The 16,277-nt window shown below is 41.7% G+C and overlaps 1 protein-coding gene across 1 annotated transcript in view; it reads right to left on the bottom strand.

Moving 5' to 3' along the window:
• TNR (tenascin R) overlaps positions 1-16,277 on the bottom strand; it is a 663,536-nt gene that overhangs the window by 41,386 nt on the left and 605,873 nt on the right. Inside the window, exons 17-19 of the mRNA XM_082265604.1 lie at positions 15,583-15,715; positions 11,813-11,964; positions 6,307-6,403 (exon numbers count right to left, since the gene is read on the bottom strand). Of these exons, the coding sequence (XP_082121730.1) occupies positions 6,307-6,403; positions 11,813-11,964; positions 15,583-15,715 (382 nt within the window). The remainder of the gene's footprint in view (positions 1-6,306; positions 6,404-11,812; positions 11,965-15,582; positions 15,716-16,277) is intronic.

Raw genomic sequence — 16,277 nt, 5'->3', positions numbered from 1 at the left:
ACAAATTTCTGCATAAAGGCCCGTACACACGTACCGATCGTCGGCATACAAACGTCAGTGGACGAAGGATCTGCCGATTGTACGCGTGTTAGTATGGTGCCTCCGACAGATGTCTGCGCACAATCCGCGGACAAAAGTCTTTCGTGCAAACATGAAAATATTTGTATGCCGACACCAGAACGGACGATTGTTCGCCTGTCAGTACACAATTCGGCCGACAGACCGCAGATTTGCAAGACTGGGCATGCTCAGAAAATAGAAAACACAGGGAAAGTTAACCATTACATGACATCACTTCTGCAGTCGGCGGACAAAATTCTTGTGCTGTCCTTGTGCTGTCTTTGCACTTTTCAGCAGACACCGACATCCCGGGGAGAAAAGAGGAACATTTGTAAGCCGACCATCGGTACGTGTGTACGGGGCTTAAGTGTCCTTTGCTGTAGCATTTTGTACACACATATTGCATCTAATAATAGAACACAAAAAATATGCATCATAGCAGAAATGTAATTTTACCCTGAAATCCTCTGAATCATAAAACTGTATAACTGTTATTAGGTTTGATGTGAGGGAGCATCTCTCTGCCAAATAGTCATATTAATAATAGCTGTCTTACGCTTAGCTGTTGTCGCCTTTCAGGGAGAGAAAGTAATTATAGCTGATGTGGGACCTGACTGATTTTTGTCATAAGCGCTGAACACCTTTCCTTCTTAATTCTATAGCTAGAGATCATTTTTTATGACTTTGGAGGAAACCGTTCTTGAGGTCAATGAAGAATGGCCTTTGCGCTCAAATACTATGACACATCATTGCTGTTATCACCTACTGTCACCTTACCAGCAAGGAAGGTGCCAGCCTCTCCTTGTACTGACACTGCACAGCTTGCTGATGCGGTTGTGCAGGAGCAGAGCAATACAGACAGCACTGTACTCAAGGTAATATGTCAGAATTCTGCATTATGTTGGCTACTTGAAAAATACATGAACTAAGAAAAAGGTGCATGTCAAGCTAGTCTTGGAAATTATATGACCCGGGATACTACTATTCAGCAGTACATCATGGATAAGATTCAGTGTCAGAAGGTGTCACATGACATCACTACCCACCCCTACTTTGACAGTGTTTGGACCTGGTTGGCTGATCATATTAACCACTTCTGGACCGAGCCCATTTTTCACACATTTTGTTCACAAGTTAAAATCAGTATTTTTTGCTAGAAAACTACTTAGAACCCCCAAACATTATATTTTTAGCAAAGACTCTGGAGAATAAAATGGCGGGCATTGCAATATTTTTTGTCATGTGGTATTTGCAAAGTGGTCTTTCAAACGCTATTTTTGGGGAAAATTCAGAAAAAATTAAATTTCACTGCATTTAAAAAAACGAAACAGTAAAGTTAGCCCATTTTTTTTTTGTATATTGGGAAAGATGATGTCACGTCAAGTAAATAGATACCCAACATATTACAGTTTAAAATTGCACACACCCGCGGAATGGCGACAAACTATGGTAAATAAAAATCTCCATAGGCGACGTTTTAAAATATTTTAACGGTTACCAGTTTAAAGTTAGAGTGTAGCTCTTTTTTTAGAATATTGCTCTCACTCTGGCGATCGCAGTGATACCTCACAAGTGGTCTGAACAGCGATTTAATTTGCGGGCGCGACTTCCATATAGGTTTTTTTCGTGAGCGAGCTCACGGTGACGGGGCGGCTAAAATTTTTTTTTCTATTTATTTCATTTATTTTTTTAATTTTACCACAGGTTTTTAAAAAAAAGAAAAAAAATCTGATCACTTTTATTGCTGTCACAGCAATGTCAACATCCCTTGTGACAGCAATAGGCAGTGACAGGTACTCTTTATGGAGGGATCGGGGGTCTAAAAGACCCTAGACCTCTCCACTACACTTCCATGTATTCCAAACGCTGAAAACAGCATTTTTGAATACACTCGCTTTTTAAATTCGGCGCCTTTAGCAGCCAAGTAACCCCGGACGTGACGTCATGGATGCCGCCTCCGAGTTACGTCATCAGAGACCCGATCAAAGTTGCATCCAGCGGCGGATGCGTGGCGGACACAGCGGCTGGTTGCTCGGGTCTCCCAGTGGGACGGGAGGCCCGTGCAGAGGCGCTAAAGGGGGCAGGAGGGGGGGCAACCCCTCCCGCTCGCTGGGGTAACTATCGAGCGGCTCCCGAGCCGCATCCGTCATTACCACCGGAAAGCCGACCACCAGCTCTAAAAAACAGTACCGGGATGATGCCTCTAGCTAGAGTCATCACCCCGGTACAACCACTTGAATGCAGCCGACGTAGGGATACGTGGTTATGCTTTGAGTGGTTAAAGCCCTGTACACACCATCAGAATATCGTACAAAAAATACCGCTTTCGACATGATCGTACGATAATCTGATCGTTAGTACACAGCTTTTGTCCAAAATTTTGTGAAGGGACAAACACGAAAACTTTTTTCGTATCAGAAAATACAATACAAATAAATTACATCACTTTCAAATTGTATTCTGTCGTACGAGAATTTTTGTACTTTAGTAATCTATTAGTTTTTGATATAGAGACTAGCATGCAAAAAAAAAAACAAAAAACAAAAAAAAAGGAACGATCATTCGTTCGATAATCTCATCATGTGAACCAGGCTTAAAACACTGTTACATAGTAATAGATCAAGTGCACACCCATACTTGGAAGTCCCACTCAGATAGAGAAATGGTGAGCAGGTTCTAATAAAGCAGGGTGGTGGTGATGGAAATAGGATGAGCCTACCTTTTTGAATGGACTATCAGGTGGCACAGTCACTTTGGCCAGAATGGGCAAGGTGACAGAGTCTTTTTAAGCTTCAATGTCCACTGTTGGAGTGTAGGGTAGAGGCACAGGAGTCCCCAGTATAGTTCCCTAACTTGGCCACTAGCTTTCACCATAGTTAGTTAAAAGGCTTTTGTTGTGTGCACTCTTCCTTCTCCTAACCTTAAGATGGGAATGTTTCTAGAAATAAATAGATGCTGGATGAAGATGCTGCTGGAGACCATTGCCACAAGGCTTGAGGAAGTATGTAACAGGCTACCAGTGGTACTGGTTAGGCCTGACCGGGGGCCTTCCAGGGGTGAATCCCATGCCCATAGCGCCTCAGTCAACCCAAGAGGTCCAGGCTATGTCAGTCAGGAATGGTTTAAAGCATACAGGTGTTCCCCCAGAACATGACTGTGGATGTGGAGGTCAAGAGGAAAAGTTGAACTTGATCTTGTACTCCTTACTCACTGACCTCCAGTCCATTCATTTCTGTTTATTTATCTCCAATTTAATATTGTATTGCCTTAGGAAGCCAACATTTTATCAAGATACTCTTTTCCTGTATTTAAACTTACTACAATTGCTGGAAGGAAACATTAGTATTTATGAATACAGTGGGTCAATAAGTGTGGGGCATGGGACAAAGTGCAGAAATAGAAATAAACCCCTTTGCTAGTTTTCTTCCAGCTGGCAATTGTGCAGATATTCTTTAAAATGGATTGCAGCAGGATAGGGTCGGATAATTATGATATTAGTCCCTCTCTTCAGTGGTGAGTGTCCCATTAGCATCTCCTGCTACTGATATCTAGCTACCAACATTCATTATTCAGATCACATTGTTATAGGACAGCTGTATCGAGAGAAATGCAGAAGCTTCCATTACTGATCTCCTAATGCAAATGCTACTTACCTGGCTATCTTCGGCATCAAAACTTTTGGAGTCACTGACATAGAACAAGCAAAGTGCTGGTGAAATCTGAGGAATGTAGGAACATTTTATCTGCATACTTATTCCAGGTCAATGACTTAGAAAGTATTAAAGCTTGAAGATCAGTATAAAACATTTTTAATTAGAAATGTCAGCAATGCATTGCTTTCCTTTACAAATACAAAAAACAAGTTACAGAACTGTTCCACAATGTCTTCTCTAGCCTCTTTGCACATCAGAACATGAATCAGTTCACAATGTTAGGACAGTGCAATGTCAGCAGAGACCCTGGATCTTCTACTCATGTGATATATAATAGTAGAACCCTCTCTTCTTCCTATTCCTGCTCTGTCACACTCTAAATCTTATTTTAAAAGTCTTTAAAAGGAATAAAAGGAAAAGTACTAGGAAGTAAATGATCTTCTGGATGTCTGTGTAGTGCCTCCTAGTAAGGTTGCAAGGATGGTAAGTAAATTTCCTTTTTTTGACTCCTCTGTAATCATTGGAATGGTCGTTGATTTATGATGGCTGTTCTGGATTTCACAGGCTGCAGGTTTGATTGTTCTATCCTGCCTTCTAGAAAGTTCTGGAATATAGGAGCGGAGCAAGGCAAATGGGCAACAATAATATTTATTGTGATGCAGCAAATCCCTGGGAAGGTGTGCCCAAAAGGTGGCTTGGGAGCACATAAATACTCTGAGCTTTAGAACAGCAAAATCCTCCTGTTGAAGGGTTTCCACCTCTTTAGGTGGGGGGTGGCTACCCCCTGTCTCCTGCCATCCTGCAGTTTCAAGCTACTGATCATCAAGGTTTCAGCTGGGGAGCCTACATCTGACAGTATCTCTAATACACCCAAATTTCACTTGAGGATCCTGTCTGCATAGCCCCACTGGAAGGCATCTGGAGGAAGCTGAATGGGCGCAGCTATTCCCCTAGCCTCGTAAGGACTGTTTTACTGCAAGATCCTGGTGATTGTGTACTATTGGGATTGCTGGGCCAAGTAATTCCTCTTCTGTGATGTACATACTGACTAGTCCCCTTTAGTTTTGTGGACTTTACACTAAGTTTGGGCTAAGTAGTTCCTCTCCTGAGAGGTTCATACAGTAGTCTCCTTAGGTTTCCTATGGGAGAACCATCCTCTGAACCTGGGTCAAGTAGTTCCCCTCCTGAGGAGTAAATATCTCTGGCCTCAACTAGTCTCCCACGGGAAGATTGTACTCTAAGCTTAGAAGAATAACTGTTCATGAAGTTTTCAACATAGAGAAGTGCGTTCTCTTGTTTCTGTTAATGGTTCTGGAGTATCCCATACTACCCTACACCGCATCCAAGTTATCCAAAATAAACCACAAAAAAGACACCATCTAGAACCAGGGCTTCCCAAACTTTTTTGGCCCGAGACCCACTTCTGAGTACAGTTATATTTTGGGACCCACTTGCTTTTAATTGAATATTGTAAAGTGCTACAGAATTTGTTGGCGCTATGGAAATGCAAATAATAAAAATAATAATAATGCATATTTTAAAGGGAGGGGGATGTTAAATTAAAAATATCAATTTACTACTTTTCATTTTATTATTGAATACACTTGCCAGATGTTCAAAGTGAGGGGTCATAAACCAGCACAGTGATCAGCAGGCTATATGGCACTCACCCTCCTTCCTCTCCCAGCGGTCCACAATGAAGGTGAAGCCCCTCTTTGCCCTCTCCAGGGCCCAGCACGCCTCACCCAGAGTCTCCATGATGAGGAGCTCTATGCTGGTCTTGGTGTCCTGGCTCTTCTCCTTCAGATCCACTACTGGGGTCACATAAGCTGGCATGAACTCCTGACACCGCCAGGACACCTGGTCCTCCTATGACACCGAGGCTGCCGTCTCTGCCTGCTATAGCTGAGAGAATACTGCCACAAGTCTAGCCAACACCGCTGCCGCCAGCAGGACCGAGGAGCTGGCTCTGCACCCCATGAACATATCCTACATGACAGCCCACATACGTACTCACTGATGCAAGTATCCTCCTCGTGGGAAATGCAGACCAGCCTCCGTAAACTGCTTGGGTGGGGTCCTGAATCCCTCGTGATTTGACTGCTCTGGCTCTCTGTAATTTGGGTGGGCTCGCACAGCACAATTTAAGCGGGCCCCCTCTCTCAGTGATTTCCGGCTCAGCGCGACCCACTCAACGCAGCTCGCGACCCACCAGTGGGTCCCGACCCACAGTTTTGGAACTCCTGATCTAGACTGCTCTTTGTTTTAGTTTGCCTGGACTGTGCTCTGTGTGTGCTGGCAGCCTCTGCATTAGTAAGTGGGATAAAGTCTTCAGTGACTGTGCCTTTGACCATCATCAGCCAGTGGCCCCCTTGGGGGTGCGCTACGTCTGGATAAATGTGGAATTGTGCTATTGTAACATTCACATTGGGAAAGCAGGGTAGACATAAGGCCACCCAGGTTAAAATTAGATATTTTTCAGATAGTTTTTTTTTATTTTTTTATTTGATCATAAGGTCCTTTCTAATTTAAATTTTTTTGGCCACAAAAATTATAGACCATAGTTAACACTCGTCAATTATAATTGACTTACCCAGCCAAAACTCATCTTCCAGGTTTCCAAAGCCGACTCGGTAGTCAGACCACTTACGGAAGAAATCTGTCAACCCATTTTGACGTCTCTGGAATACCTAAAGAAAACGCATACAGATATATAAATGGAAGGCTTTTTAAATGTTAAATCTGAGATGGTAATAAAAATGGACCTTATTTATGGCAATGTCTGAGGAAAAAGACTGTCTCTGACAACTCATGGAAACCAATCAAATCAAAACTTTAATTTAACACTGTCATTTTTCCAGTGCAGGTTTGAATCAAATTGGTTGCTATGAGTTGTCTGAAACAGACAGTTATATAAATAAGGCATTGCATGCCTAAAGTGCTAAAGTGTAGATGAGATTATTGATTTTTCTACATTATAGATCAGCTGAAAATGATTAGGAGGCACTGGCTTAATGGCATAGAAAAATACTTATAAAAGAAAAGTACCTATGTAGGGCATCCACTGGATATTCTGACTAAAACCAATAGCTAAAATGAACAGTGGAGTGGGACTGAGTCTGCTTGAAGGATTCAAAGGACTCTCTGTAGCTTGGGCAAAGTGCAGTTATCTTGTTTTTTTACACTCTTGACTCTTACAGTCTACAATTTAAGGACAACTCAGACAGCAAACTGCTTCTAATAGCAGCAAACAACCAAGGGTATCTCAGACAACAAAGTGCATCCTAATAATACTGATGTAACCAGGCTGAATACAAAAGGGGTAGTGGCATCAAAAGGAATGGGTGCTTGAAACAGAATTTCCACATATGATCCTGCATTTGTATTATCTGTACCAATCAACCCGACTCCAGCTGTTCATCCTCCTAATACTGTATGGTTTAGGAGAGCAATGCAGATCTATTGATCAATTAAAGTTTTTTTTTTTTATATAAGTCAGCTTGAATGTTCTCAAAAACAAAAGTGAATTGTAATGCTAACAGTATACTATGTGCCCAAAGTGGAAGTCCAGCCTAATCCTAACTAAGCTTAAACCTGCTCCCTCCCCACTTCGAAACCCTATACCAGTGATGGCAAACCTTGGCACTTGGCAGATGTTTTGGAACTACATTTCCCATGATGCTTTACTACACTGCAGAGTGCATGAGCATCATGGGAAATGTAGTTCCAAAACATCTGGGGTGCCAAGGTTTGCCATCACTGCCCTATACAATCTACCCTGTGAAAGGAAGATGGCTATACTTATGTATTCTAAGAGCAATCCAGTCTGATTACATGATCTTCCCAGCAGCTTCAGTGAAGAGGAAAGATCCCCAACAACAGCTTCAGAGCCTGGGAGCTGACTTCACCCATATACTTACTATGGGGCATCCATTGTCAGCTGTCCCTTCTCTACACTGAAGCCATTGCTGACAGCAGCTGATCATGTGACCGAACTTCCACTTTAAAGTCTAACAAAAGTTTACTTTTTGTTCTAAAGGTAAAATCTGAAGGTAAGGGTCTATTTTGATCTTGGGATGGGCTTAATAGTCTTGTCACTTTACAAAATGACCTTTCTTATTGTAATAATAGGCGGTACTGTGAATGGTTACAACTAATAAGGCTTGGTTCACGCTGGTGCAAGGCTTTGAGGAAGAGGCCAAGCCTTGAAACGCGTAAGCCTTTCCAGCTTCAGGGGACGGTACAGCCTTTGATCTTGATGCTGATGATAAGGTACCTATTTGATATGGTTTTACCAAGAACTAGTTTGTGAATATTTTTATACCTTTTATTTGAATAAACCTTTTTTAGAGGATAATGCACTAGGCCGGTGCACCCTTGTGTTTGTTTTTCGTTTTCAGGTGGATAGAGGATCACACTATTCTGAGAGCAGGAGATAGGTGCTTTGCACCAAATTTTTGGTTTGCAATGTGGGAATTCCTGTGATTCCTGTTTCGCAGACGCTGCACACTGACATCTGCGAACCCCTGAGGGTTTCAGTGTTAAGTTAATGACCCCCCCAGTTTGGTTCGCAGATCGCAGTGCGAACTGTAAAATAGTACAGGAATCTGATTTCAGTGCAGACCAAAAAAAGGGTCCTGTACTGTATGCAATGTGAATTCAATCATTCAATCCCAGTTCACACTGTCATACAGTCCATACAGTCCCAGTTCACACTGGTGCGATGCGGGAAACCCTGTGAACCCAGTGCCAAATGCTGCTTCGCACCTGAACCATACACTGGTTCACACTGACATCTGCGAACTGCTGAGGGTTTTATTGTAAAATTAATACAAAAACCCCCAGGTCGGTTCGCAGATCGCAGTGCAAACTGTCAAATGGTACAGGAATCAGATCACATAAGTGTGAACACCCATGCGATTCAATTCCAGTGTGGACCAAAAAAAGGGTCCTGCACCATTTTAGTGTGAATGTGTTTCGCGATTTCAGCCATATTCAGCTGAATTGGCATTGCACACACATTGCATGTGATCTGGACAGCAATGCGGTGTGAATCACATGCTATTTCTGTGTTCGCATCAGTGAGAACCCAGCCTGAATGTTGCCATTTATGGAGGAGTAAATGCTCCTCACTTGATTGGCCACACTGGGGTAACATAAGTAAAAATGTTATTGGGTCCTTGACCATGATGTGACCTTTATTCAAAGAAGCTTTTCCCTTCGGCCCAATTCTCCTTTTGTAAGTTCTAGTTTCCTGATTATTACGTATGTGTATCCATAGGCTTTATTATTCTTAAAGCCACTGACCTGGAATAAGTATTAAGTTCAGGAGTTCTAACTTCCTTTCTGAATGATTGTTGTGGGTTAGTTTGCCAAAAAGTATAACTAAAGGCAAAACTTTTTTTTTTTTTGCCACTTCAATAGTGGGCACTTTTACCCCCTTCCTGCCCAGGCCAATTTTCAGCTTCAGCTGTCGCACTTTGAATGACAATTGGGTGGTTATGCAACACTGTATCCAAACTAAATTATAATTTTGTTTACAAAAATAGAGCTTTCTTTTAGTGGCATTTAATCACCACTGGAGTTTTAATGTTTGCTAAATTAATGAAAGAAGGCTGAAAATGTAAAAAAAAGTAAGTTTTTCTTCGTCTCTGTTATAAAATTTTGCAAATAAATAACTGTTCTTCATAAATTTATCCCAAAATGTATTTTGCTACATTTCTTTGGTGAAAATAACTCAAATCAGCGTAGATTATTTAGTCTGTAGGAAAGTTTAGAGAGTCCACAAACTATGGTATATATCTGAAAATTGATCAATCCTAATGTACTGATGGACTCATTTTTAAGGCCCTAAAATGTCAGGACAGTACAAATATCCTCCAAATGAACACTTTTTTGGAAAGTAGACAGTTCAACGTATTTAGTAAAAGGTATGGCAGGTTTTTTTGAAGTTGAATTTTTTTGTCATACTTTTTTAGAAAATAAAGAAATGAAACTGAATCATTAAATCTGTTTTGCTGTGATTAGCGGTGGTTGGTCAAAGCTAATCACATGGTAAAGATGGGCTGTACTTGGCCCTGTCTATATCATGTGATCAAATTGACCAATCACAGCTAGCAACAGAATGAATGGCATGAAAGGAAGCCATCCATTGTGCACAACTGTCATATGACCTGCTGTGATTCGTCATGGCGGTCACATGATACTGGCAGCAAGTCGGTACTCTTATCAGTCATTAGCTGTGTGCTGTGGACATGGCTGGTGACAGATGGCACTGCTGCACGGCATAGTGGCCACACGATTGCCGCTTCCTGTCAGGACGTCATATGATGTCCAGTCAAGAAGCCACCACCTGGCCGTCATTTTTCTATAGGGTGGGCGGGAATTGGTTAAAGTTTGGACAGGGATTACAACACTTTTTTTTGCTGTCTGTGGCCCCGTTAAGGAGATTCACCCTCTCTATATATCTTGTTAACCATTTTCATGAAAGAGAAAGTAAAAGAAAAACCCAAATTTTGGGTTGTCCTCAAAAAAGCAATAGAGGGGAAATCTTCCAATAGAGACACTAGATCTGGTGACCTGGGGATCCCCAAGAATATCCCTTAATTTGCAGAGATTTCCTCTCACTTCTTCTTTAGCTATGGGACAGGAAGTGAAGGGAAATCTCAACGAGACACAGTTGGCGAAAAAAATCTGATGGGATTATTTAAAACCCTCCCTTGCTCTATCCAAAATGAAAAAAAAAAAGTTTTGCCTATAGTTCTACTTTAAGAGAAAACCAGGGAACTAGCATTTTTCTAGGTATATTTCTGTTTGTACAGGTTTCCCTTAACTGTTAGAAGAAGATATAATGCTCACTGTACAATTTTACTATATTATCAAGGCATTTGCTTGTATGGTTAACCAGTTCCCGACCGGCCAATGTCTATTTACTGCGGCAATGTGGCTCTGCTGCGCAAATCGACGTAGGTCTACGTTGGTCGCGAGCAGGCAGCTAGGGGCCGCTGGCGGCGCGCTCTTGCCCCCACTTGGCAGCGGGGAAGCTGATGCACGGGGCAGGCGGCACAGATTGCCGCCTGACACCGGCGATCGTTCCCCGCTGAGAGAGAAGAACGGTCAGCTGTGTTGTACTGTAAACACAGCTGACCGTTCTTCTCCCTGGAATTATCATAGAGCCCCTGTGATCCTTCTATATAGGATCACAAGTCTCTATGATCATTTCAGAAGCCACACCCCTCCTCAGTTAGAATCACTCCCCTAGGCTCACATTTAACCCCTTGATCACCCACAATGTTAACTCCTTCCATGCCAGTGTCATTATTACAGTAACAGTGCATATTTTTAGCACTGATAACTGTAGTAATGTCACCCCCAAAAGTGTCAAAAATGGCAGTTAGGGATCCGATCTGTCCGCCGCAATGTCGCAAGTCCCACTAAAAATCCCAGATCACCGCCATTACTAGTAAAAGAAAAAAAAAACAATAAAAATTACATAAATCTTTCCAGTAGTTAGTAGACGCGATAACTTTTGCACAAACCAATCAAAATTGTACGCTTATTGCGATTTTACCAAAAATATGTAGCAGAAAACAAATTGGCCTAAAATGTTAAAAAATTTAGATTTTTCATTTTTTTTGAGAATGTTATATAGCAGAATGTGAAAAATATTATTTTTTATTTTCAGAATTGATGCTCTTTTTTTGTTTATAGTGCAAAAAATAAAAATCGCAGAGGTAAGCAAATACCACCAAAAGAAATCTCTATTTGTAGGACAAAAAGGACATCAATTTTATTTAAGTACAGTGTCGCATGACTGGGCAATTGTCCGTTAAAGTAACGCAGTGCCGAATCGCAAAATATGGCCAGGTCATTAAGGGGGAAAATCTTCCGGTACAGAAATGGTTAATAATGACATGATGTGTGTCTTATTCACAAAATGCACTGATGGCAAAGATGTTTAGCTACTTCCCCAAGCAGCATAATCTGTGAATATTCTGCAAGTTTCATTGGCCTCAGTAAAAGTGTTTGTACTCATGCATGGGTAATAGGGCCATTGTAGCAGTTCACGAATATACTCTTCTCTCCTTCACAAGCCTCACCATCCAGCCTCCTCCATCGGTGGTCATGTCACAGAACACAGGCACACTCAGCGTTTGATCGCTGTTAATATAAATGGTGTATACTCCGCTTTGAGTGTCTCCATTCATTAAATGTTGAGCACAGTCCTGGGGATTGGCAAACACTCTTCCTCCTGAACAGAGAGAGAAGACAATCTACAGTCATAAGGCAAGTCAATAGATATACTTTCCCCTACATTTTTCTCAACTGTCTTGCACATTGTAGAAGTAAATACTATTTTTAACCAGGGTGTCATTATAGCTAGGTTGACAGGTGTCCTAGTTGTTCAAAGGCTAGATTAATTATAACTAAAGTGGACACTGACAGCACAATGAAATGATCCCCCTGTCATATATCAGTGTAGTAGGCAATAAAAAGTACAGAAGAGATAGCAAACAGCTCTTGCATAACCAGCAGAACCTTATTTTTCCTTATTTTAATCTAGTTTTCCTTCTATTTCGTACTACTTCTTTAGTTTGTATTTTAACTGATATTTTATTATGCTATCAGGTCCATGATTTGTTTTTTAGGACATTTTAGGTTTTAAGAAACAGTGCTAGGAATAGACATTGCCAGAGAAAATGGCAATACAATACAATTATTCTTTAAACTTATAAGGACATGTTTATCTTTTGGGGAAAAAGAATAATTACACATTTTTTGCAGAAAAAAAAAAATTGGCATTTGTTATCTTTTGCTGCGGGAGCCTGCAGAACATCGCACCAGTGATCAGTGGGCAAGCCCTGCAACTTTCAGTCCGTACCTCTGTATGGGCTTTCTGTCTGAAAGCTGGAGGACTTGTGTATGAACTACGAGAGCGTTTATAAGCACCCTCACAGTTCAAAGAGCATTTCTAGCCATCTGCTGTGGTGGGAGACAGGACTTGTAGTTCATTGAATGACGTGGATGTGTGGACGGAGCCCCGTAGTCGGAGCAGAGAGGAGTCCACGGTGTTTTTAAATAGTGACAGCGGGTGCGGGGAGAAGTGCATGGGGGGGGGAGGGCTGCTGGAGCATGTTACACATTACACCATATGTAATGTGTAATATTTTCCAAAATTAGACATGTTGTGACGGTATTCACCGTCACTGGAAGTGAAAAACAGATACTTAACAGTTTGAATTGCTTCAGATGGAACAGTAATATTTGTTAGCAATATCTTCATATAGAAATATGAAGATTTAATCCTACTTTACACTGGGAGACTTAGACTGTTATAGACCATTGCCATGAAGTCTGACTCCTAGATAATGTGTATTCCGTGTGCTTGTCTGTGAGAGAGACACACACAGACTGTCATTGGCAGACTTCCCTATTGTTTGTGTATTGAAATGGAATGTGGATTGTGTCTTTCCCATTGTTAAATGTTAATGACCTCACATTGTTCCGTCCAGATGGCTAGATAATTAGTTTAGGTTAATTCTGTTCCTGTATACACTTTTATCTGCATATGATACTGTAATCAGCCAGATGGGAGGGATTGTGTACACTGTATGAGTGTAAAACCCTGTTTTTATTGGAATGTCATGTCCTGTCCCCAACAAGGTCCACCTGGGTGGTAACCTTGTGGGGGAAAACTGTTTAAAAGAGCAGCTGTATCATTAAAGTTTTGAGTTCTACTTCGCCCTCAATCTAGAGTCCTGTCTCTGATTGGGGGAACCTGCTACAAGGGATCGCTATGCTCTTCATACTCCCTTAGATAATCACTAAGCTCTTGTAAGAGCTTGTGTAAGAGCTTGTTCCTGCTTCACTCTCTGAGGAAATAGAGGGTCACCCACGGGAACCTGAAACCTTGTTGTAGGTCCAGGGTGGGTAGGAGACGGTGAGACCCCAACCAAGCTGCGGTGGTTCGTGGGGTCTGAGTTGGTCATGGTGTCTGGTGCTTGGAGCCCTCGGGAAGCAATAGGAGCATCTGTCAACGGAGGTACCCAGTCGGGGTGCTGGTTGATCCGTTACACATGTGCAATTTGTTTCCATACAAATGTGGATTCAGATGAATGTTTGGTTAATTTTGTTGAAATTCATTTAATTGTGTTTCGTTAATTCGTTTTCTAACAAATTCCAAATTTTTGGAACAATTCGGATTGGTCGCAAAATGATCGACCAATTCTAATTCCGTTTAAAGAATTGCTGGCTGTTAAGGGGCCGTGTCCTTAACAACCAATGACTCATCAGCTGTCAACGGCTTCCCCGCTGAAATGTAAACAAAAGAATGCAGGCAGTAGGAAATTCTGAAAAGTTGGGAGGAAATAGAGAGGAGACATTGCTAAAACTGGCATCAGAGGAGATGTGCCTGATTTGAGAGAGATGGCTAGTCCAAGTTGGAGTCCACCCATACCAAATTTAAGGGGATATGAGAAATACCATCCATATGAAATACATGAAAAAATTGGTTTTCCTATGTTGTGTTTACTTATCACTGCTTGTGTGACTCATTACCGTAAGGTATTCGGGTCCACACCTTCTGGTAAGTGTACCCATACTGTATATGGTGGTGGATATTATCATGCCAGCGGCTATCACTATTAATGGGTCATCACTTCAATCACTTTTGTGGACTTTAAATTTGCATTGGTACACCGATAGTGACCCTGTGTGGACAATTTATTTATTTTTCCTGTGAACATTAAGGCCCCTTTCCCATGGGTGGATTCATTTTGACGTTCTCAGCGCGAATCGCTCTGTTCATCCCCACTAAGCAGGTATGGTGGTGGATATTATCAACCCGGTGGCTATCACTATTTATGGGTCATCACTTCAATCACTTTTGTGGACTTTAAATTTGCATTGGTACACTGATGGGGACCCTTTGTGGACATTTTTTTTATTTTTCCTGTGAACATTAAGGCCCCTTTCACATGGGGCGGATTCTTTTTGACGGGCTCAGCGGGGATCACTCTGTTCATCCCCACTGAGCAGGCGGATGACAGGTCAGTCTCCGCTAAATTGTGCAGAGTCTGACCTGTCAGAGTCCCATTCTCCTCTGTGGGGAGATCGTATGTAAATGGACAGCCTGTCCATTTATATCCAATCCCACCCACTAGACAGATGCCGAACCTATCGCCATACGTCTGTTTTCAGTTTGTCGGATCGGATGCCCATAGAGCAGAATAAGTGGCCTGATCAGGTCCGCCTTAAAAAATGGACAGTCCGATCGCTTGAAAGAGGCCTTAGTCTTTCGGGCTTTTTACCTCTTTTCACTTGGTTTTTCACATATGCATTCATTAATCATAACATATTTATGGATTATTTAGCAGCACAATTTCTGATGTTATACACAATACTTGTCAATTGGGGTGCTAGCAGCTCTGCACAAGTTCACTAGCGCGGTAATTCTTTCTATCCCCTCTTTACATATGTTTGACGATTATATGCATATTAAGTTGATCACCTTGACATGGAAATGTAAAACGAAATGGAAAATGATTATATATTTGCTATGATACTCTCCTAAGATGTGCCATGACGTTATGAAATGTATTTGATGTGCAGTGCAGAACTGATGATTAAAACCAAGGTAAATAATAGGGATAATAGAAAATGAGACTAGCCTTCACCATCAGCCTGCAATCATTTTCTAGAAGTCATTTCTTTTCGGTATACCTGAAAATGACTGTGGAGCTGATTAACTGCACGCTGTTTAACCAGAGCTGTCCTCAGGGAATGTCCCTCACAACAGAGTTGACAGCTCTGTAGTACAAGCATATGTTAGAGGAATGATGAATTTCCTGTGCCATTGAGGAACACTGACCTGTAGTGAAGACCGTGTGAGTGACAGCACTTCGTTCTCCATCCAGTACTGATAGTAATGTGACATTGTATTCTGTACTCTCCAGCAGACCCTCCAGTCGGATCCATGTGTCCTCTGCATCCACAATCAGTTCCTAACAGGCAGGCAGATAAATGTTATCATTTAATGCATATTCATTAAGGACCACATCTAGGCATGAACACCATAGTCCTGAGTGATCTGGGAGCTAGAATATTAAACAGGAAGGAGTGTAGAAGACAGCAATGCCAACTGTGCACATCTCTATGTCAAGTAGTTTTCTCATGCTATCACTGAAACATCATTTCTCCAATCATCTTCCAGGACAGCAAGTCAGGCCGACTATTCCTTAGTAGGATGTCATCCATATATCGCACCAATAGGGTGTCCTGACCATTACAAGTAGGCATGCTGTCCTGAAAGATTCCTAGAAATACCCTTACTCGTAATGTCTAACTGGGAATTCCTTCAATCATCTTCCACCCTTCAATCATCATCCCACCAATGGGCTCAGGAATCATTGTTAAAGTATAACTAAGGGCAAAACTTTTTTTTAGTTTTGGATAGAGTGGAGAGGGATAAGAACCCCTGTTAGTTATTTATTGCTGTCTGTGCCCCCGTTAAGGAGATTCACCCTCTCTATTTGTTCTGTTTACTATTATCATTAAAAGTGAAAG

Source organism: Pelophylax lessonae, assembly GCF_965119305.1.
Source record: "Pelophylax lessonae genome assembly, chromosome: 8".
Classification (NCBI taxonomy): Eukaryota; Metazoa; Chordata; class Amphibia; order Anura; family Ranidae; genus Pelophylax; species Pelophylax lessonae.
The sequence above is the reverse complement of the archived record's forward strand: the minus strand, read 5'-3'. Positions and strand labels throughout refer to the sequence as shown.